The following is a 24,808-nucleotide window of genomic DNA, read 5'->3' on the forward strand; positions in this document are numbered from 1 at the left end:
CTTCTAAGTTCCCAGGCAGGATTCTGGGTTGGGGCGCCTACAATAAATATAGATCTGGATGTCTACTGGGGCTGATGGCCACTCTGTGGTGCTCACCAATACAGAACTCAGGAGTTCCTTCACTCCCCTCACATGGTCCAGTGTGACTACCAAATCAAGCTATTTCTTTCATCTGCTAGAAAATTCACTTGCTTTCGTTACCTTTCACTCTGGATTGCTTGGTGAGTATTGAAGGACCATTGAGGACTTGCTTGTGACTGGTGCTTCCACAGTTTATTTAAAGTGTGCTGCCAACAACCCCAATTTACCCAAAATTGTTGTTTACCCAACAGTAAAGTGCAGGGATGCTCCATTTTCCTATTTAGTTTGAGTTATTAGGTGTCACTTGCAACACCTATAAGCCAACGCTATTGCATAGGAGTACAGATGGGGAGGAACAGGAGTGGACTGGGAACCAAAAGAGGCCCTGCCCGGAATGACATGGGAGGGACACAGTCTGTAGGTGTTGTTTGGTGATGTTCCCACCCATTGCCTGCCCACAGCCATGCTAATCTGTGTGGACATTCCCACCCATTCCTGGTCTGCCCGCCCAAAACGCCTCCTCATGGGAACTCTTGGAGCTTGCTTTAATCGAGCTCTTCCAACAGACTTTACATTCAAAGTACCTGCCAGAGTTTGTTCAAAGCAGTCTTCTGAGAGTTAATGACTTAATTGGAGTTGTAAACATACTTGATTTAAGTCACTTGATTTATAAGCACTCTGCCTGTCCTGGTAGCTTTGGGTGCTCTGCAGCAACATGCAGATGATAGTTGAATGGTCACTTTGAACAGTGTGGTTTATGTTACTGGGGCTTGCTAATAGCGCAGCTTTTTACATTTACAAATGTGACATTTGGGCTGCAGCTGCAAGCAGAATCTTTTTTCCCATTGAAACCTAGGGCTGCGGCCATGCCACTTTCCCCAATAAGTAAATCATAGTAGGCATTCGTCCTTGCTGCGGGCCAGGCCCACTGTCCATGCACAAGTCATATCACTAGGTTTTGTACTTACATTTTGACACTTTGGAAAAATAAAACACAAGACTGATTTGCAAAAGCATGCTTTCATGTCCTTGCGCAGGTTTGTAATTCACTCCAATACTTCATGCTCTAGCCGCAAGCAGAATAGGTTTTCTGATTCAAGCCTAGGGCTTCAGCCATGCCCTACACCCCAATAACCAAATCCGAGTACACATTTGTCCTTGCTCAGGGCCAGGCCCACTGTCCAAGGTATATGACATTTTGACACTTTAGAAAAAATAAACACATGACAGATTTGCAAAACCATGCTTTGAGGTCCTTGCTGATTCTCCTCGCAAATGTTTGCTGCAATCCTGTCCGGGACTTCCGGCTGTAGCCACGGGCAGAATGTTTTTTTTTTCCCCATTGAAACCTATACTGATTTAGAAAAAACTTTACCACATAGCCGATCCTTGGTGGCCATGCCCACTTTAACCCCATTGCTAGTCTCTCGTGGTCATGGCCAGTAGCCAGATTGTCCGGGCAATGTCCTTTGGCCATGACTCAGACAGTCTGTCCACTTCCCATGGCCAAAGGCTATACCTCGGTCACCAAAGGTATATTACAATTATATTTATTTTGTACCTACATTATGACTCTTTTCAAAAAATAAAACAAGGACACATTTGCAAGACCATGCTTTTGGGTCGTTGCCAATGCTCCTTGCACGAGTTTGCTGCAAATCCATCCATGTTTTATTTTTTTAAAAGTGTCCAAATTTATGTACAGAAATAGCCATATTACTCAGCCTCCACTTGACAAAATCCATTCCGACTTTGCACAAACATTCAAGATTGGGTCGATAATGTTTCTAAAAACATTTGTGCAGATTCGTGAAACGGCAACAAAGTTATAAACCATCTAAAAATGTTGAGACTCCCCTCTTATGTTGCCTCCTCTTGACAAAATCCAACCCAACTTTGCAAAAACATTCAAATCTGCGTCTAAAATCGTTTTGCCAACTACATTTATAAGCCTTTCAAATATTTAGGGACCCCTCTAATTTTGCGCCCTCTTGGCGAAACAGCACCTAACTTTGCAGAACCATACTGGGTTGCTCTAAAATGATATTGCAAAATTACATGCAGTTTCATCGAGAAACGCCAAAGTTATAAGTCCTCCAAAAACTGCTTTTCACAAACCCTGTAAGGCAGAAACATGCAAAGATGTCTCCAAGCATCTGAGATGTTCGCGGACATCGGATATGAAAAAACACCTTTGGCTTTTTACGGCCTTATCCCATCCTCATCACCCCTCACCTCCCCAGAGATGGCTTTATTTCTTTGACAAATGCAATGTTGTGGTGTTAATGTGTTTACCGCGATGTCCACGGACTACGGTCAATGTTTGCAAATCCAACATGGCGTCCATTTTGACGCATCTCGCCAATAAGCAGGCACATATGTCTGTGAATGTCACGCTGCTCTTTGATTGGTCCAGGGGGTGTATGTGGACTCTGAATCAGCAAATGAGTCTGCGGACCACACCCAAATATCACCCATTTTGTTTCCTCTACTTTTTTGGATTTTTTTTTTTAAAGTGACTTGATGGATCTACATCAAATTTGCAAAGGTACGCTTTCGGAACCAAGCTGCCACTCCTCACGCAAGTTTGGTGCAACTTCATCCAGCAGTTTTGGCTGTAGGCACAAGCAAACTTGTTTTCCATTGTGTTTATGAGGAGTTCAAACATTTTAGGTCCCTCCCTATAATTTTGTTCCCCCTGGACAAAACCGCACTAAACTTTGCAAAATCATTCTGAGGTGGCCATATATATGTTTGCAAAGTTTGAGGTTTCGCCGAACGGAAAGCTTTAAGCCACCCAAATGTGCTCTTTCTATGAGTTGAGCAACCTAACTACAAGTACTTGTCTCGGGAGGATAGCTCAAGGGTAACGTGCTCGCCTTGAAAGCAAGACGACACAGACCACCACAGGTTTGATCCCCGGGTCTGCGGTTAGAAACCTCTGGGTATTAAGAGCAATATAAATAACCTTTCATATCATACAGCGCCGCTGCCACAGGCCCTGTAAAATATATGTATATATATGTGAACATTTGTTTGTTTATGACAAAGCATTGTTCCTTACATAATTACACACTGTTTCATCAATCTGCACCACATTTTGCATAGTTACCTGTTAGGACCCTCTGGACATTACTGTCTACCTGACATTTGGACACCCCACCCGTTCCCTGGATTGAAGGACCGGTCCTGACACGAGTAACAAAATTTGAGTTTCATACCCTAGGATGCACAGTTTCCAATATATTTGCACCGCAACTAACTGCACCACGCCATGGAGGGGAGAGCATAGAAGGTCCCAGTATGCACCAGCACACCAACTCGCAACTTCCCACCAATGTCTGCTCCAGGGTATGTCAGCCAGCCACACACGCCCATTCTCAGTGCAGTTTACTTCCGGTTGCAAAGCACATCAAGCGATAAGCAAATCGGAACAGGGACCTCCAGGATCAGTGTTATCATGTCTAACCCGTTCAGAGAATGGGTACTTCTGCTAGTTTCTATATAACTGGTCAAGGACATCTATTGTCGCCGAGGGTCGAATAACGTCAAGTATTAAAGGAGGGGTGTGTGAATTGGGGACTGGTCTGCAGATTATGGCAGAAATAAAGTACTCTGCGATGCAGAAAGATATGGAAAGTCACCTCAAAGTTCCCTCACATTTATAAGGAAATTCCTCTGACTTGCCATTGCGTTATCACATGCAACAGTGGGGGAGGGGGCGGCTTACTCAAATATAATAAATATTCTAGTGCATGACACGCACAGTTTAAGGTATATTGAGCTTCATTACAGGCTTGGTGGGACTGGTAAAACAAAGTGTATTTCTAATACCCACTATTTTTAAAATGCAACCTATTTACAGGTTGCGGTCACGTGGGATATTTACATTGAGGGGTACATAGAAAATATTGCATGGGATAAATACCAGACATTTACCCCATGCATTATAGTCACACATGCATGTACTCTACATTGGACTTCAAATACATTTCAATATCGACTGGAAAAATAGAAAATGTGGTTCCATTAGAGCCCCTGGCCTCGTAAAGCTGAAGGTGTATGTCGGGTGTTGCAATGCCTTCGAACCCATGGCCCAGCAAGCGTGTTGTGGACTTTGCAATCAAGTAGCATGAGTTCTAATCCTGGCTTACCCACTTCCTAAACGTATGTGATCCTGGGCATTCACTTTATCTTACAGATTGCACTCAGTTCATTTATTTGGTCAAAATGAATTCAAATACTAAGCACCAGATTAAATTGAACAAATTCACCTAGACAATTCAAGTCTTAGTTACGAGACCACATTGAGCCTTTGCTTTGTTTAACCAAAATGTTAAATTGTTTCCTTATGGTTTTGATGGTGTGCTGCACTTCAATTAATTACTTGCGTTATTTTGATCTGATTCAGATTAATTTGATTGGCTCTTGGTGCCATTCTAAGGCTGCTGTTCAGAGGTGCAGAATTGTCTGCAGCCCTGAGAACAATGGGTGGTGTGGCACTTAAATAAGCCCAACCTGTTGGCATTGCCAATGCTTCTTTTCCATTTCCACTGTAACTTTGAGTGACAAGATCTGAAAGAGCAGTTGCCCTTGCACACTGGAAAGAATGATGCTTCCTTAAAAGTTACTATCAAAAATGCCCGTAAGTATTAGTCTCGGCCACTTCCGCCCGTTGACTTCAGAGTATGTGAAAGCAGGGGAGTTGCTAGGTCTGGAAAAGACCCGGGGCTAAGCTGATGTCGGAACTGTTGGGACTGGGGGCTAGATAGTCTTTTGGCTGTAGCTCCTGAGATTCTATCCGGGGCTACAACCAAAAGATCAGGGGCTACAGCCCCCTTTGCCCCCCCCCCTAGCAACGCCTCTGTGTGAAAGATAAAAAGGCTTATTAAGGACCTGCAAAGTGAGAAGTTGGAAACGGTGTCTGGCACAGATTTTGCAAGACTGTTCCGCTTCCAATCATCAGTCACTGTTTGTGGAAGTGTGCACATTATGTTTGCAGGCCGTTTGGTTACTGCAGATGCTGCACATTAAAGTTGCATACATTATTTACACCAGAGGTCGAAGTGTACGATGAGAAGTAGTGGAACTAGGTTCCCTGCTAGTCTGCCCATGCTCCCCTGACACCCGGTTGGCACACACCCTCCCATGCGCAAACCAAACCCCCAAACAAACGCACCTGCTGGTTAAGGGAATGTTCAGTGCCGTGCACTTAAGTGCAAGTTTCAACTTCTTCCTACACTTTTTTATTTTAAAACAAAACCATTCTGGAACGGTTTCCTTTCAAAATAAAAGTATAGGAACAGTAAAAGTGTTTTTAAAAAATGTAGAGGATCACCGTTCCCAACCACTCCCGCCCACTTCGACCACTGATTTACCCTTATTTCAGGTTAGCCTGCAGCTGTGCTTCAACTGAAGGTTTTATGTTTTGGATGGAAGATCAATGTCATTTTTTTGGTATAGTTATTTATAATACTGGACTTGTCAGTGGAATGGTTTCTTAGTTTTGAAATGTGGAGCACGAGGTCACAGACTGAAGTTTTTACATTTCAGGGGATTTTGTTACTTGATTAAAAAGAGACGGGTTTTGAGATTGAGGAGCTAATACATTGTGTGCTTAAAATACATATTTAACATGCAATTTAAACTCTGTCCTTTCCTTAATACCCATTATGCTTCAATTATCTTCTATATTCGTCCTAATGCGCCTTCCCACATAATCCTAGAGTAAATATCACATTGGTATGCTTTGTATGGTGCCATGTGGCTTTTGGTCAAGGGGGGTCAAAAGGGTCGCAATAAAAAAAAAAGTGAATAGGATTGTTTTTGTATTGCGCTTTATGCCAATGACCATCCTCTGAGCGCTGATGCTCTGTTTTGTCTTTCATCCAAGACAAACGTGTTGCCTCTGAGCTATCCTCCCGGCCCACACTTATTTATTTATTCTTATTGGTATAGCGCAAAGCAGCCCCTGGGCATCGTGGCGCTTGTTACAGAGAGTGAGCAAAACTTAGTTACAAAGGCATTTGTATATTTACAATATATACATATTTACATTGAAGAGAACATCTGTCTAAGGAGAGGAAGTAGGAGAGAGAAATGTGAGGGTGCGAGAGAGGAGGGTGAGTGTTTAGTTGAAGAGATGTTTTGAGCGTTTTTCCGGAAGGATAACTAGGCCATTCTAGGGTACACCCAGAAGCAAATATCAATTTCCAATCCTCAATAAGTATTCTTTCATGAAGCCACTTTAAGACAGGCCCAGGGCATTTTTTGGTTGGTTAGTGGGGGGAAGCTGAGAGGGTCAATTCCCTGTTTTGTAATCACTTGCGTTTTGGTAAAAAGAAGCGTGCCTCCATTTGTCAGTGTGAACCTGCAAACGCCAGAGCCTTCGAGGGTTATGATATGATAGGTTATTTATAACGCGCTTAATACCCAGAGGTTTCTAAACGCGGACCCGGGGATCGAACCTGTGTTGCTCCGTGTTGTCTTACTTCCAAGGCGAGCACGTTGCCGCTGAGCTATCCTCCTGAGAACTGCAAGGTTGTGCTGTTCCTTTTAATTTTCCTGAACACGGGCGCGCTTTTTGTCTTTAGACAGAGGGGGTGGTTTGGATTTTCTGCACAAAAGATCTATAAACAGTATGCAGATGTGGAGCCTATTCTTGGCCGCGTTTCTAAGGTAATTGTGGTCTAGTGATGGGGAAATTGTATTGCGGTGACTGGCTTAAACTCCTGATTAATGGAAACATGCCGCCGCTCTGAGCGGTGTGGCGAGGCCTTGGATGCCACGGCCGGCCGGCGGCGCTTTCATTGCCAGCTGCATGTCTTCTGTCGTCGCGCCATTACTCCCAGGGGCAGGAATGCCGCAATTCATAATGGGCTGTTTATGTGCAATACTTAGCACATGAAGAAGCAGCCTATTGTTGAGCTGTTTCCAGAAACAGCGAGCTTCTAGAGGTGCTGCTGTTGAATTCCTGGTGGCCAATTCTGCACATGTAATCCGAGTGCACAAGTAGCCTTTGTGCACGAGTATCTTTAAATACAAGTGTATCCACTCCATCGCCTAGTGATATGGAAGGATACGAGTCGCTGCCCAGAAGGGGCCGCACACTTGCAGATATGCATAATCAGCAACTTCAAAGCGGGTGATCCTACTTGACGCAGGAAAGTATTGTTTCATGCCAAGTCCTCTTTCTTGTTCACTATGGAAGCAAAAGTTCAGAGTTTCATTTCATGGAATTATAACCATTAGAAGGTGAGTTGTGCCAAAATGTTACATGCAGTGGGTCTCCAAATGTTATACCATTTTTACAGACTGACTGCCCGCTTGGCCATAAAGGCCATGTGCTAAACCTGCGATTTTTAAGGACTAATTCACAGAAGCATTTTATAATGGCAAAACCCCTTTGGAAACGTGAATCGGGGTCTCAGTATATAATTTTTGCCTTGGTTTCTCCTGCGATGCCCCTCTTTAAAAATACCTTTACACCTACTATGTACAATAAGGACAATCCATTATCGGGTGGCTTATCAGAAGTCCGGCCCCCCTGTAGCTATTTGATACCTTGCAGCAGAGCAACTTTACGCTTCTATTGCAGCGAAGCCTCCATTCTGCATTCCAAACCAGCAAAGCTCTGCCAATGGTTGCCCCACATGTCGACAAAACCAGTAGTGTCATTGCTGATCGGTGTCATTTTTTTCTTCTTTTTTTAATAAATGGGACAGATCGGCTACACCCTCCACACATCTGAACACTATTTTGGCCCCGGTGTATCTACAATACTCGTTGTGCAGAGCCTTTCGGGGCGCCGCTGCTTATCATTTTACTTATGGGTGTTTGGTTGCTACTCAATGGGGTGGCAGCAAGCACACCTACATGCAGTGGCCACAGGTGCACTGCATGAGGGGGGGGGTGTGACGGAGACATCCTTTAAAGCACACATGTTCAGATGGCCATCTCTCTCTCTGTAGCAGCACCTGCAGGGTTAAACGCCTACCTGATATGTCCCTGATAGATTGGGTGCTTGGGTTCGAACCTGTTGTGAGCCTCATCAACTTGGTGACCCTTCAATCGGCCGTTTCCCAGGATTCAGTCCACACCAAATTGAATAATTTGTGTATTCAGTTACCCATGTATTTTGACTCTATATTTCATTTTAACATATTCTGAGTTGGTATTAAGCATGAAAGGGGTTCGCTTCTTTTGAGTGGTGCGACAATACCCCACAGATTCCAAAGCCTAACATTGAAAGGTAGTGTAGGAAATTTAAAAAATGTAGCCTGAAGTGTGCCTCTCATATGAATAAAGGTACACATGGTCATTTTGATTATTTCAAGTAAACCTCACATGATGTCGGTTGTCCACATCCAAACCATCGCTATTGAATCCCCTGATGGATTATTTAAACACTCTCTGGCAACCTGATATATGGAGAGACTATCACCATGTAGCAAGGCGGTCTATGGAACTCCTTGACCAACAATGCTGTAAGGGCATTTGCTGCTACAAATGTACATGAGCTGCAACTCATTACAGTATTATCTTTCTACCCTAATGGTTTCTGTTTTTTCTTCTATTTCAATTGTGTGAAGATGTCAAAACAAAAGAACCAACATACATTTTAAAAAGGCCAGTGCCAAAAAAGCACTGGAGGATGAGAGAGTCAAACTTAGATCTGCCGCGGCAAGCTTTTTGCCGCAGAGGTGAATGCTCACACCGCTACGCAATGAACACCTTGAAGATGAAACCTAGAGGAGAATCAATCTATCCCCATATGTACCAAAGCACTCTGCTACAAAGAGACCCACTTGAAACCTACCACCGTACGCCATTGTCACTCCAAGCATGCCAATCCATGGTTGTTTATACCAAAAAACTCATCTCAGCAATACCTTGCCGTAGCCCTGGCCACAGACTAGAGATCAGTTACTGAGACAGTGTCTTCCATTAGGGCAAAGGGTTCATCGTATGTCAACTGATATTGCCAACATCAATGACGGTACGTGCACTATGACTAACACCATGACGGTACCATTTTCCAGCGCTCCCTGTTATGGTACAGGGCAGTACACAGCCTCCACATCCTCCAGCCAGCAACACGTTCAGGACTATTATTGTGCATAACATGGCTGAGGAGGAGGCACACAATATTTGTGTATTCTCATCCTGCCTCATTCCCAATGGGTACCCCTAGAGTTGACTTCCTTTTGAACTTGACTGAGGCATTCAAACCTGACCTAACTTTACTCGGTCCTCCTTCAGCAATGTCCTTTTAGCAAGCGTATAGTGGGCAGTTCTGACCAGTTACCATAGACTTGGCTCCTCATTTCTGCTCTTTGCCAAGCACCTTCACTAGTGCCTTAACACCGTAAATATTGCTCCTGCCCCCAAAGGCATTGAAGTTCTCGCAGGTGGCAATCCACCTGCTGATAGCCATTTGGCAGTTGCTCCCAGCCACTATTTGTGGTCCTGGATGGCGTGGGGGTTGAAGGTAGAATAGTCTTTGCTTGTTTTCTTTCTGAGCTGGTGCTTCTAAAGGATGTTATGTCCATGTAGGTACAGTATAACATTAAATGTTCTTCATTTATAGACAAAGGTGTATCTTCTGAGTGTGTGCCTCGAGGATACTGTATTTCCATGTATCTACAACTCAAGGTTAGCCACTAGTGGGTGATCATAGCAAGCTGTTTTCTCTGCACATGGTGGCTGCTGCATTATAAGGAAGGTGAGCACAACTGCACCCAGTGGCCGATGCATTGCTACTGCATAAGGCACTACGCCTCTGCTCGGAGTTATCAATCTCCAGGGCACTGAGACTGGCAAAGCATACCTGACATCCTCGAAACCTAGCCTAGCAATGGGGAGATGAACACCTTTCTGCTTGCATACTGCCTTTTGCTACAAAGCAACAGAAGCTACAAAATTCACAAAGATCAGTAGTCAAAAAATAGGTACTCTACGCATACCACACCATACATAAAACGTGTGCCTTTGAGTCCGAGAGTTCTGATCACACTGTTTGTGAATTGAGCTTCCATCACAAATTGCCTTTTGCTACAAAAGCAGTCCAAAAATACACATTTTAATTGCTCTTTTACCACGCGCTTAATACCAACGAGTGGTTTCTATGTGCGGGATCGGGATTCGAACCTGTGTTGTGATGCGTTGTCTTGCTTCCAAGACAAATGCATTGCCCCTGAACTATCCTTCCTCCCCAAATATACTGCAATAAAAACAATTGGGCCAATGGAGGCTAACTGTTAGCATTGTGAATGAAAACAAAATTGACATGTGGTGTAGAGGGGGCGTTGTTTGCACTGTACCTCAGTAGTGCACACCTATCCCCAGACCTACAAGCAGTGACATTAGCTGCAGCTCCAATCACACATATGCTTTACCATATACTTGCCACCTGTTTTTTTCTGAATTTGTTTTCCTGTTTTGTTATTTCTATTGATGGAAGACGCAAAAGCACCAATATACATGTGTGTCCATTCCAAAAGGCGTTGGGGGTGAGGGAGAAACCAAGCTCTGCTGGCTTTTTTTGCTTTCACCTTTTCACAACCAACGCCATGAAGTGCAGATGAGTATTACCCATCCCCATGTGTTACAATGTACTTGTGCATGCAAAACCGTGCGCATGGGCAGGGCAGTTTGCCTAGTGCAGCGCAGTGAAGTTGCGTAGCGAGTTAGCCATGTTGACCATGTGGAGGGAATAATTAAATCACTTAATGAGTTACATGATATTTCAAATCTATGTCACATGTTTGCTGCGGCCTTCTTCAGTGCAGTTTACTATTAATGGCACCCTCCATAGAGCTGCTAAATGACCTATTGATGATGCATGCCTCAGTTGTTGAGAACACTGATGCTCTCCACATAAGTCCCACCTGCCTTTTGTGAATACCACACGTACAAGTGCACTTGCTTCCCCAAGGCACAGATCCACCCCATGGCATGGTGGCATTAATGCAGGTGGGAGGTTCACAGTACTTGCTAAGGGGAAGGAGGAAACCACCTATTTCTGCACTGGTGTCCCCTTTCCTTGTATCCCTCGGTTGGGGTGTGTTGGAGATACCCATCCGGCAGGAATGGCTTTGGTAAAACATTAAAAAGAAAGCAGCCAGTCCAAATGGGGAAAGTCGGGTCCACATCGCAGTCTTATTCTTTTCCGTTGGGTATTCTTCCATGCATGCATGCATGCCCAGAGACTTTTAAAGGGACCATCCAGGTGGTGGTGCATCTAGATTTAAACACAGTGTAGTATTATCAAACCAGGTTGTACAAAACGTACACCGTAGTGAGGTAAAAATGCACCCAGAGCAGCCAAATCTTTCATCCATCTAATTCCTATTACTGTTCTCAAGGGAGATCAGGAGCCGGCATCATGCTGGACAGAAAAGAGATGAGGCCCAAAGTGGCTTGCAGGCTTCTTACACCGTCCATCACTACTTTCAGGGCTGCCATTATGCCCAGGGACCCTATAGAACAAACGTCAGGACTGAGAACAGGGAACCCTTTCAAGGAAACGAAAAACCGGGAAGAGGAAGAGGACACGTGAAAAACACGGGAGGTGACAACCTCTAGCATGTTAGAAAGCTGAAAGTCAGTTTGGGAGGCGGCTCGTGCTGTAGAGGACTTTTGAGTCTGCCTAAAACTCTGATGCTGAAACCAGGCTCGAGAGAGCCTTTAGACCGCTGAGGCGCACTAGACACCCTGGAGTTTGAAGTAGCATGAGAAAGACCCGGTACTGAGTCTCGCCAGGAACCAAAAGCAAAGAAGACAATCCAAGTTGGAGAGACTGATCTGGGTGTCCTATGTTCTACCTCTTTCATCTAAAGTTGAACAATATTTCTTTGATTTCTCATTCGTTTGAAGGCTCGCCGCGATGTGCACTTATTTTGTATGATGAAACATTGCAGTGCCATAATGAGCTTCTCCACCCTACGCGTTCCCCATGGATGACTGTTTTAAAAAAGTGTTTGCTCTTGCTCAGTATTCTTTAGGGAGTGCAGTATTCCCCTGTTGGAGAGAACCTACACGCAATCCTGTATTCACTTGATGTGGTAGTTCTTCTGGCTTGTGTATCCTGCTTGTATGTGAGAGTGCTGGAAAGTGAGGTGCCTCGAATTTTTTGATGTTTACAACCTTGAACTAAATAATGAGAGGGAGCGCTCCATGGATGGCCATTATGGTTAATAATTGTATGGACCTGTGTGTGCTCTACAATCCCTGAATTAACTGTACTACCCATTAAGAATACGCCAATAGCTGATTTCTACTACTGGTTGCTTTATTCAAGTGTGAGACTGTATTTGCAAAACCACGTACCATATCTGCATCTATAGTGCACACGTATTCCTGAAGCCATTGCACAATTAGAAGTGAGCACAACCAGGCTGTGCATGAATATGAGCTGCCACAAAACAAAATATGATTTTAATTGCTTAAAAATAGGTGATCTCACAAGTAATGAATTTTGTAAGGCAAAGTGTACCGTAGCGAGGAGGCAGCCACTCAATTTAGAGACCACAAACCACTGGGAATTGGTGGATCTAAGAACTCGAAGTGAAATTTAGAAATCCGAAAAGTTGGACCGAATCTTTGCAGGGAGCAGTGAACCATGCAGACCGCCTTAGATTGAGTTTGACAGCTACATTGTCCACGTTTAACCGATGGACACTCTCTGAACACCAATCCGAGAGAAGAATGTTGTACTGTGGTGAACTCTCCACGCTAATCTCTGGTCATAGTGGGCTGCTTGAGATGGGTTAGCCCGCCTGCTATCCCTTGTGTCACTCTGAGGGCAGGTGACGGGGGGGATCACACAGGCCCATTACCCCCAAGATGTGCTCTAGGTCCTGGGCTCCGTGAAGTGTGCCGTTGCCCAATGATGGAAACATTGACTACAAGTATCGGCGTACCTCACTACCAAATTTTAATATGCACATGTCACAGGATCTCTTTTGTACTGCCTGGAGTGAACTCGCAGAGCTTTTCGATGTGGAATCTGAGAATCGTGCATAAGAAGGAGTCTGCAGACCAGCAAATGCAGAGTCTCCAAAAGCGGTGCAAATATTAGCGAGAACAAGTCTGTCCACATGCGGTGAAAGCAGCAGGCAGATCTGGCAAGGGATTTGCTACACTGCAACACAGAATGCTGCAGAGCCTACACTCGTGATCAGAGGAATTTCAATTTGGCGCTGCATGTCACAGATGCCTTTTAGAATCCTTCCAGCTTCAGGTCAGAGCTAATAGAATCCACAACGCACTTAACAATTACCCCAAACTGCCTAATAAGACTCACCAAGTATAAACAAACCAGGTGGGAAAATGGGGTGATGCAGGGAATAACCAATCCGGGACTATTTTATAATCTACACCAGGAAGCCAATGAGTATAAAAGGGATTGGGTCAGCTTATTTGGGGGCTTGGAACTGGAGGAAGCAGATGTACTTACTGATGCCCAAATGATGCAAAGAGAGGATGCTGAGACCACGGGGAGCCTGATGCTTGGAAGAAGACTGCACCAAAGTGTAGTCCCAAGAAGCAAACTGCTTGGGAGAAAGTTCCCCAAAGTTGAAGCTATAAGCTTCAGAAGGAGAGTATCCTGGATGGGGCAGATGTGTCTTCCCTTGACACAAATGGCCAGTCCCGGAACCACAATAAAGGAAGGAACTGCTTATTGGAAGAAGGCAGGTAGACTTCCTACCTTGACACAAGCAGAGAGCCTGGAGGCCTGTACCGGAAAGGCCAGCTCTCTCGAGAAACCTTGGAAGAGGCGAGTGAAGGCAGCTAAGCCCTGGAAAGGAAGGTTGACCAGGGGGATACCAAAACACCTCAACCCTTGTGTAGGGGAGCAGGGGGTGGAGAGCCAAAGCCTGAGGGTTTCCACCAGTGAGCCCTGGGGTAAGATGGTAGTGGATCTGGGCCCATGACAGATGGGGCCCATGCCTGGGGAAACTCCCGGTTTTGAATCCTGAAACCCAAGGTCTGGGAAGCAACCTGTTGACAATCCTGAGAAAACTAAGGTCCAAAAGGGACCTGTTGAGAATTCTGATCGATATGTTCACAATGACCACATTGGTACAAACAGACCATTTTGATCATATTCTATAGAATAGAAGAGTCCAGAGTGTCCTTAGACGTGGATAGGAGGTGAAGAAGATTCTGCTGATTTCCAGCTAATCAACCTACAATGTTGGACCTCCTTTGAGGTGAATTCCATGCACAACATATGTGAATTTTCATTTTAAGTCGTGAGCCTTTCACTGATGTATAGTTTTTGATTTACTTTGTAGATTGAGTGTAGAGTTCAAGTCTGAAGATGGAATTGAACACCAGAAATTGTGAAACCTTATCAATTATTGCTCCTGATGATGGGACTGGTCTTCCCGAAACGTGTAAAGCTCTCGGTACACATGAACTTGTCATTTAATGTGAATACATTTATTTTGAAGACAAATTATATCTATACATTATAAGATCTATTACTTAAAAATGTTTGATGAAAGAATGTTATCATTATACTTGTATCCCAATTGATGTTTTGATATTATTATAATTGACTGACTGCAAAGTCAGTAGTTTTGGTGTGCAGGGGATGGGAGTGTCCACACATTCAGGACACTATATTTTGAGAATGCATGAGGGAGTATTGTGCAGATGGAATCATGGGAGAGGTCTAGAGAAGCAACATTTAGAGCAGGGAGATGGCTGAAGGAACAACTAGAATGTGGATAACCATGAACCTTCTCAGAGGAAAAATTCTGTTTTGTTGTTTAGCGTAGGGACAGACATTGAACAGTAGGTTAATGAACTGTTTGCTTTGGGCTAAATCCTTGGAATGTTACTAGCTTTGTGTAGCCCAGAGCCTGTTGCCGTAAAGAGATTAGGTGTCATGATGACCACTACCATTATCTCCAGTAGCGCACAAATGCCCTAGGTTAAACGTTTCTGTTGGCCACATTGTTTGGACATTCATTTGTAGACTAGGGTTGCCCTGGAGGGGTGAGGACTTATTGACATGGGTTTGGATCTTTGATTTATCACAGGGGACCACTATTGGCATTTCATTTAGTTCAGCCGATCCCAAGAGATGTATTCGGAGTTCTGTTTAGTTGTAGAGTTTCCCTTAGTACCTGTTTCGTGTTAGATAAAAACACCTTTCTTCTTTTTTTTTGGAATAAAGATACTGTTGCACCTCACATTGTGAGTGTACTTTGTGCCATTGTCTTGCATTCCCCAAAGTACACACTAATGCCTTTTGGGCAGATTTCAGGAGACTAGAACAGAAATAATGAATGTAGTTGTTGGGACAAACTCCCAGGTAGGTTCGAGGGCTAATAGGAGTTAGCGGACTCAAAACACTTGGAAGGCCAACCCCTTCCCCAAAAAGGAATGCAGGCCAATACAGACAGCAAGTCAAACTGTGGTTTATTACAGCTAAAACCAACAGGGATCAGTAGAAAGATAGATGAGAATCCTTGAACGTCTGTGCGATTTCTGGCCGGCAGGCCAGTTTTTAGGGGTAGTCCTGTCCTAAGGATGTCACTACCTGGGCCCTTCTGCAGAAAACCTATCGTGCGACTGGATTGGGCGTTGAGTTAGTCCACCTATAGTGGACCCTGTACATGTTAGTTCACTGGCTCTCGCATGTCAGGTGGCTGGCCAGACCCGCCCCCAATTATCTAATACTACATAATGTTGCAGTGTAAGGGTCTTGCCATTGGTTCTTGCCCGTTGCTACCTACCCATAGGGTCCTGAACTGAGATTGGCTAGAACTTCTGTCCCCAGGCCTGGGATCTGAAATGGTTCTCAGCTCGAGGTGTACCTTCTCAAGGTAATGGGAATAATGATGTGTCTGCATTGTAACTTGTGTGCAACACCAACGTCTATGAGAGTGCTGTTTCACATCATGCAACCCTCGTCTCTTGCTGTAACGACTTTGTTGCAAGCTTCTGTCTGTCGGCGTGAGATTGCTTCTCTTTCCCCAGTGTCGCTTTTGATTCATCATCCAGGCTGCCAAGTCCCATGTTCAGAGACCATGTTTGGGCTTTTGGAGCTCCAAATTACTCTGATTTATTCGTATACACCAGGTACAAGATATATAGACTCTCATTACTCCAACTTTTGAAACCATTTTCCGAACTTGTTTTCATAGACGTATTGACAATTTACAGATCGATTAGGTCATACACCAATTTGTAGCTATTTGGAGATTTTGAGAAGAAGAACATAACATTGCGTTTTTGTTTACAATATGGAGGAAGCAGTTGTGATGTTGGGCGATGCAACGTCATGTAAGACGTTTCTCTTGCTACTTCTAGGCTACACAAAATGGTGTCTGCAGACTTGACCGCAATGTACGCCAAAGATGAATCGAGCTTATATATGATATCTTTACATAATGATAGGTAAGATTACTAATAGACATTCTAAATGATATACCGTTTTCAACCCTACTAATGCACTTATAATATGCTGGTCTGTTCTATTCCCCATATGACTGCACAAGCCCGTATATATATATAACTTGATCTCTAACAGATGCTACGGTATATCCATCATCTGCAACCCCTGTTTTTTTAAGGCATTAACCCTTTATTTTTTCTCATATTTACTGTTGCCACTGTTCGAGGCTCCACGTGTGGCAAATGATGTGGATCCTTACGTGGCACAATGACACAGGTATTTGCATACTAGCCCTTTATATATCTGTTGTATTACTTGGGATGAATAAGGAGAGATTGTGACCTGATTTTGAAAACATGCCATATAGGTAATTAATTTGGGTATGACATTCAGTATGCTACAGAATTAATAAGTGAAGAAATAGTAATCACAAACCTAATTACCCAAACTTCTAGGCATACAATAAAAATCTCCAGTTATCATTTATTAGGAAGCACAGAATACTGATGTAAGACACAAATGGAATCCTATATGTAAAATAGGTTTGCTAAACAATAATATGCCCATTTTAAGATTCAATTTGGATTAACAAGAAGGAATATTACTAACCATTTTTTACATTTTTTTTCTTTTTCTCTCGTTCTCTTTTTCATTGATAATTGACATGTTCTCTGTAATCAGCATTTGAAACTGCTCCGTGTGAAATAATATTTGTTTTTTTTAGGTCGGTGCACAATGCACCACTGTGTATTTGGCCCTTATTCACTTATGAATGCCACTTGCACGCTACCATGTGATTAATTCTAAATCCTTTTATTTGATTTGTATCTATGCTCATGCAATTACTGTACAGTTGTTACTGTTTAAGCCTTGATGAAGAAGGTCCATGTTGAAACACGTGTTGGCTTTTTGCTTTGGCTTTTTCTTTGCTTCAGGAAATTCTTGCAACACAATTAAATTTCACTTGGACAAGAATTTTGTGTGAATAATTCTCACACGTTGATCCATTTTAGATACTACGGGATATGAGCGCATGCACACACAAAATTCTTGATCTTAATTGAATGTGTAGGGGACCTCGGATGGACCCAAGGCACATTTGAGCAGCATTTTCCCACCATGTTCATGGGTAACTGAGGCAAGCCTAATTGGTCTGCTAGTCATTCAAGAACATGGCCGTGCCTAAATCAGCTACTGCACTGAAGCTGGTGGAGCACCTCCACAATGTATGAGCTTCCCTTGGATTCCGTCATTAATCACTCTTATCAAACCTGGCACGGGTGTTCTCCTTTTCAAAAGCAATAGCACTAATGTCTCGGATTCTCAAAGAGGACCACCAAAAGCTCCTCTCTCATTTTGTTGTAAATTGATTTGGTCCGAGTTCCTTTTAAGCTCAAATGTATTTGTAGAAGTAAATGTAAAACGCAATCACAAATGATTTTTGTAAATACTGAATCAAACCCTACACAATATGCAAAGTCTAGTGCGCTGCGTCCCAAAGTACTTTCTGAGTCGTTAATGCTTTATTGAATGCCAGGCATGTAAATATTGTGTCGTCTTTATACCATGTCATGCTTAACGGTTGCACCTTATGTAACAATATGGTGCACAAGGCCCTTGAAGGAATACTGTGAAGTAGATTACTGTGTACTACCAGAGCTTTCTGTAATGGCTATATTGGTATGAAAGGGGTGAATATTATCCAGTTTGCTTGCCCTTTAGCTTCAAAAGAGGAGAATCTGATCTTTGTCAGTATTTACTAGCGTTTCACTAGAAATTTGTTTGTGTTGTGGCCTGGCGGTAGAGCCTAGCAATGACTGGTATCTACTAGCCAGTCAGTAAACTGGAAGAAGTGGGTTTGGGAGGTTAATTGTGCCCAGCCTTCTAGTGTCTAGTTCACAAAGGAGATCTAGGGTGGTGGTTAGTAAATACATTTTTATTGGTTGAGTACCAAAAGTAGTGTCTTAATGTTGTGGCGCGCCCTAATCCTGAGAATGAGGGTTGCCACTCCCCTGCCCACCCTGCAAGAGGTACTTTTGGCTCTTTCTTTGAACAGTTCAGGAAAGAACCCTTGAGTCCTCCATCCTCCCAAGTTTTTTCTTCTGATCTCAGTTTGGGCCCCTGTTTTATTGGTACTTTTTAATTCAGTTTCCACTTCAGGCATTTTCCCCTAGTCCTGGAAAATTGATGAAAATAATTAGAAGTCCTCTGATTTGAAATCCTTCCTATGAAGGGCACAGCGACCTGCCCTTTTTAGTCAAGCCAAGCTGTTTTGCTCTGCTCTCTTAAATGTTGGGCAGATCGCTGCTTCCCTATATACAGAAATGGTGACCATCTGACAATCACCTTTGAAATTACTCGCACCACACCACTCCAGCAAACCAATTGGAAGCCTTTGCATCATTCAAGAACTTCCCAGTGGAGGCTCTCACAGAAGACCTTATCAATCTCCACCTCAAATGGGTTGATCTACCTCTGATAAACCAGGATTGTGACTCGCTTCTCCAAGGACTCAACACCACCCTCACAACCAACATCAACCGCCATGCACCAGTGAAACCACGCACCCTGAAGCCTAAACCTTCCACACACTGGTAGACTAAGACCTTGACTACAGCAAACCAACCAGTCCTGCAGCGCATCCGACCTTGCCCTGCTGAAGGAACTCTTTGCTACATGTAGATGACTGCTCACCACAGCCACAGCAACTGCTACCAAAACACCATAGCCAAGGCTAACCATAAAATCAGATCCATCTTCAAAGCCATCAACCACTGCATCAACACTCTGCTCGACCCACCCATACGTCACAAAATCCACCGCCATCAACTCTTTCTTCACCAACAAGACATGATCTGCCAACAAAGACACCAACGCCACAACACATTACACATCCCATCTCTCAAAACCACAACTACCTGAACAACTTGCAAGGTGCTCTGTAAGGAAGACCTCACTGCCACCTTAGCATCCCTCAAGGCCACATCATACGCAGGTGATATCCTTACTGCCTCCATACTCCAGACCCTTCTGACTGAAGCACTCCTGCCAACCCTCAGCAGCTCCCTAACTCAAGGCACTTTACCCTTAAGATGGGCCAAATCCTCCCACATCTCAGGAAACCAACACTGGACCCCGATAACCTTGGCAACTACCGCCCCATCGGCCATCTTCCTTTTGTAGGTAGAATCCTTGAAAATGTAGTAGCCATGCAACTCTTCCAACACATCGAAGCCAACAACATCCTTCAGTCCTAGCAATCTGGCTTCATATCCATATTCAGCGCAGAAACTGCTACCGTCAAGGAGTTCGATAATGCCCTTAAAATACTTTGATGGTCATCCTTGCCTCTTGATTCTCCTTGACCTCTCGGAAGCATTCGGCACAGTAGACCACCAGACACTCACTGGCAACATCAGCTGGTTCAAATCATGTTGTGCTAATTGCCACCAGTTTATAAAAATGGAATTGCTCCAGATCAGCACTCTACCCATCACCTGTGGAGTCCCGCCTGCATCCACTCTCTGCCCCCCTGCAATCTTCAATCTTTACATGGAACCACTCCGAACCTTCTTTGTTTGAAACATCCACATCCACCAATACGCAGATGACCCGCAGATCTTTCTTTTAATGCTCCACTTTTCCCATTACAAACATGAGCGTGCAAGTCACAGAATCCAGAGGGTTGGTGGCTAAGAAAAATGGGACTGGTCTACGATGACGCTCTTGATACAGAACCAACCGGAAACTATGAATATCGTTCCAGAGTATTCTGCACCATTGAGTACCATCTCAGCTGATGGATGCAGCTGTGAAGCGGCACCAGGTCGGATCATCAGCCAGTCCTGGCTCTTTAATAAACAGTATCTTGCATGCTAGCGCCTGCAGTCAGCGAGTTTGGGGATAACCACGGTCTCTCGGCAGCCAATATAGCTCAAGGTGCAACATATGACCCTGGCCCACTTCCGATGTGTGGATGCTCACCTGATATGATAGGTTATTTATACTTCACCTGTGGTGCTCTGTGTCATCTTGCTTCCAAGGCGAGCATGTTGCCCTTTAGCTATCCTCCCCATCCCCCATCAGAGTTTGTTTTCATGCAATCAATAGAAGAATACCTGCAGTGTTTCTGACAGCCCATGCTCTTTCAGAGGCTGTATTATGTTGCGAATGCCTTGCCATCTCGTTTTAAGAATTACCTGCTGTAAATTAGAAGGATGTCTTTGCGCTTTTTTGCCGTTCAGCTTATATTTTTTTACTACCAGGTTATTACAGATGTGTGTTTGTGAGCGTTACATGCAGGATGTGTTCTTCCCAGCGCACATGCGACGGAGAGGCGGCCGCGTTTGCAAAGGGATGCAGCCCAACTCGTGCAGCCTGCAGAACAGGTGTGCGGCCATGGCCAGGTCAGTCCCGTAATTGCCTGCTGACGCAAGGCAGGAAGGCCGAGGAGGGTGGAGCATCCTCTGGGCGGAACGGGCAGTGCGCGCCCCGCCCCCCCATGGCAGGAGGCTGAAGGCGGAGCCACGTGGCAGGGCCCTTCACAACGAGCAATGCTCCCGCCATGGGCGTGTGCAGGAGGTTTTGAGGTAGAAAACATCCGCCCTAGCACACGCCATGAGCGCTATTTTCAAATGTATTTTTCACTCTCACATAGAAAGAACTTCCTGTTAGTTACTGAGCTTCTGGTTGTACCCAAGAAGAGCCTGCTAAGCCCAGGTTAATAGGTGACATATGTGACATGAAACCTTTTTAAAAAATGTTTTAATACTTTTTTAAAATTAAAAGTAGCATGAATAATAGACAAAACGGTATAATTTGCATCTCCTGTGGAAGTTCGATTTCCGGCACTAATCTCCTGGTTGATGGGTAACCCCTCCTTACTGAATGGTGCCCTGTTGCCTGATACCCGGGAACTGCTTTTAGCTTATGGTAATCGGTTCTTTATTAATCACCTCAAATAGCAATTGTTAGAACATTATTTTTTCTGTTTCTGAGTCCTTAAATGGCACCCCTCATGTGCTTAGAGTGGTATCAGGTTTGAATTGGAGTGTGCAGGTCCCCTTTTACCAGAGGGGTGCAATGAAGACACTGGAACCCGCCCGCCTGCCTGTTTATTCTTTCTCGTGCTCTAGTAGCAGGGACGTCATTTGGGGGTCGCCAGGGGTCGTAATTGCGACCCCTGAGGTCTCCCTTGCTACGCCTAGAAAAAAAAGATAATTTTTTAAAACTTTTTTTTGTTTAACTTTTTTTTTTTAATGTAAGTTCATGGGCTGTGGCCAGGGTCATGTGGCTCTTTATTTTTGGAGAGGCTGACTTTCTTGTTCAGGCCTCTAAAAAAAACGGGGTTCCACAAGTGTATCACCTTCAGAAGTGAGCTAAATGAGAAAGCATAGGAATAACACATCATTTGTCTTTCTGGAATTCTATCCAATAATTGCCAGACTCAAAGTTTTATTTCCAGGCACACTTCAGGGTGTGAGTCACTGATTTAGCCTGTTTTCGAAAACACCTCATCTCAGCCTTTCACCCTTCTGAGGTCGATAAATGAGAACTAGCACAGGTTGGGTGATATTGTATGTACAAGCGCTTAAGCGTAAGTGCTATATAACAACATATCATTATCATTTGGCCTTGAACGTCTGCTTGCATTCATAATTTGGGTCCTATACACACTGATATTAATGATACATATGGTGATCCATTCTTCCATGAAATGTATGTAACGTTATAGTGATATCGCAACCATATTTCTCGTAGTGTACTTAGGAACAATATGTGATGTCCCTTCCTGTTTTGTGAAGGGGTGAAAAGTCATGTTCCATCGCTTTTCGTGATGTCACTTTGAGGTGTGGGGGGGGGGTCAAATGACATCACTTCCTGTGATGTCGTCAAAGGTCATGTGATGTCACTTCCGCTACCCCTGGCATTTTGGTGAAATGACGTCCCTGTCTAGTAGTACAGTATCTATCCTTCCAGAGCACTGTCCGTATTTTCATAGGCTGGTTACTTATCCCAGGAAGCTTTCGAAAATAAAGGTCGTAGCAAAAGTGTAGGTGGGAGTGGTTGAATTGGAGGAGCTTTAAAAAGCTTAACATGCATATTCTCGGAAAAAGTACAACTGTTTACTCCAAGAACAAGGCTCCCGGTATTGCTGTAATCGTGCTTTATCATTTATGGCGTTTCACTGGAAGTATTTGCAGGTGCTTTGATCCATGTTGCAGTAATTAATTTAATCCTACTAATAACGTGGATGTTGTTTTAGATCACATTCTCTTGTTTTAAACTGATTGCTTCATTTGCATAATAGCCTGGCAGTTAAGGGGTTAAACCCCTGACGTTTGGCAAGCTTCCCAGCATGGGATTCTTGGAATAGGTTTTGAGGCCTTGCTACAGTGCGTCTGCCCCCGCCGTGTCCTTGCGTCTGCCCCCGCCATGCAGCATAGTGAGCACACTCTGCAAATGGTTCTAAATAAGGATGGGAACATATTCTCCTGTACTCGCCGATAAAGGACTGTTTTTGTCTTTTTCGTGGCATTGATCGTTTATTTTAGCATGTCCGCAGCAGGTGTGGGACAGGCCACGGCGGGGCAAGTGCTTCTGTCCATGGGCATGCTGGGGGGGTTGGTAGCTGGAAGGACTGACACTGAAACTCTACCCAGGACCAGGTTATGCCGCCATCTTGAGGCTGGCAGCAGTGGAAAAGTTGTGCAGAGGGACGGTGGTTTTGTGTTGTGGCACAGGCATACAGCTTGTGAGTGCTCTGCTTAGTGTTACAACGTACATTGAGGTTTGCTTCTGTAACAGATGGTTTAAAAAACTCTGCCACGGAAGGTTCAACTGTTTTGAAGTATAACGCAGCGGTGCTCGGGCCTTCTCTCGCGTATTTGTTTAGTTGAATTTTTCTCTCCATAGCCCAGGCATTCCCATTCCCAAAGTTAGTACATAGAGCTTATTAACACTTACTATCTATGGCCTACTTTGCTTTCAATGAGGTCCTTATCTAAGCCCCCTCCAGGATGCTCCATTCTGGGCCAATGCTAACAACATTGTTAGTTCAAAATATGTAGGGTTGTGCCTTACAGACACATCATCAACACACTGGCTTCTTCCTCTCACACCCTAATGTTCCTCTCCCTATCACTTGCTCTTCTCTTATTACACTCATCCCTCCAACTCCTCCCCTCCTTCTCTCCTAGTATTTCTTCTGCCTCTACCTCTGCTGTCTTTTGCTCCGTTTACCGTCTAACTACTTCCTTTGATGTTATTTCACCCTCCTCTCCACTACCTCCTCCCCACTCTACTACTCCCTCCTCCACACCTTCTTCGCAGTTAACCCCCATTAACTCTCAAAACACCCCCTACATTCCCTTTTGCTAATGCGCTCCTCAACATGCCACGCACATTCACACCACAGTACCACTTGTCCTCACCAACAAATACCTCACCTTTTCTATAAGTTCCCTCCACACTCGACTCCACTGTCTTTCCTCCTGCTGGTCTCTTGGTCTGACAAATCCTCCTCATCTGACCGCCAAAACTCACAGCTTCTAGTTGCTTCTCTTTAGTCATCGTCTCTTTTTTTCTTATTGGTTTACTGGCCCTGTCTTCCCTGCCTGGGAGGGGGTCATAAGACCTTTCAGATGTGCTCCTTTTCTCTGCGAGGGGCCAGTGTGAGGTAGATGCTGGTATCCTTATGTAATCCAGGCATAAGGTGGTGATTGACAGGTACTCTATGCTACCCTGCAAAATGGGATGGTAGAGGCAAGGTTCGAGCAAAGGTTCGCCGAGCCTTGCTGTGTCCTGGGAAAGTTCAGGTATTCTATGGTAAAATATATATTTGCTGTGGCACAAGATGGTTTCCTAGGGTGGCTCTGGTAGGACCGGAGTCTGATTTGCCCAACTCCTTGGTGGATGCCTTTTAAAAATTATCCTTTTTAGTGGTCAAAAAGTTATAGTTAATATTTTGTTGCCGGAGCCCATTCTCTTAAGTGTGGTACTGGGATTCGAACATCTGTTCTTACTTCAAGGGCAAGCGTGTCGACCCTGAGCTATCCTGCCAGCCCAATGGGGGTGGAGGGTTTTAATCCCTTTTTCCCGAACATCAAGGCACATGTTTTTAATCTCGTTGTAATAGAAATAGAATTTGTTGGGACACCAGTTTTGAGATTGAGACCCCAGCTATGTGTAGAGAACCTTTCATCACACCTTATCTGAAGCATCCCAGGTGGTCTTCACCCTTGCAAATTCTTGTCTACACCCCAAAGGCAATACGCTAGTCAGGGGTGCACAACTGATTTTGACAGAGGGCCG

The 24,808-nt window shown here is 44.3% G+C and overlaps 1 protein-coding gene across 2 annotated transcripts in view; it reads left to right on the forward strand.

Annotated features, from left to right (window-relative positions):
* ENTPD1 (ectonucleoside triphosphate diphosphohydrolase 1) overlaps positions 1-24,808 on the forward strand; it is a 403,736-nt gene that overhangs the window by 16,174 nt on the left and 362,754 nt on the right. The window contains exon 1 of one of the 2 annotated variants that reach the window (XM_069611515.1): positions 16,410-16,497. The exons of the other annotated variant lie outside the window; for it this stretch is intronic. Within the exon in view, the coding sequence (XP_069467616.1) occupies positions 16,491-16,497 (7 nt within the window). The 5' untranslated portion in view covers positions 16,410-16,490. Of the gene's footprint in view, positions 1-16,409; positions 16,498-24,808 lie in introns of those variants that run through there. 2 annotated transcript variants of the gene reach the window in all.

Source organism: Ambystoma mexicanum, chromosome 8 (assembly GCF_040938575.1).
Source record: "Ambystoma mexicanum isolate Mex_15411 chromosome 8, UKY_AmexF1_1, whole genome shotgun sequence".
In the NCBI taxonomy this organism is placed as follows: Eukaryota; Metazoa; Chordata; class Amphibia; order Caudata; family Ambystomatidae; genus Ambystoma; species Ambystoma mexicanum.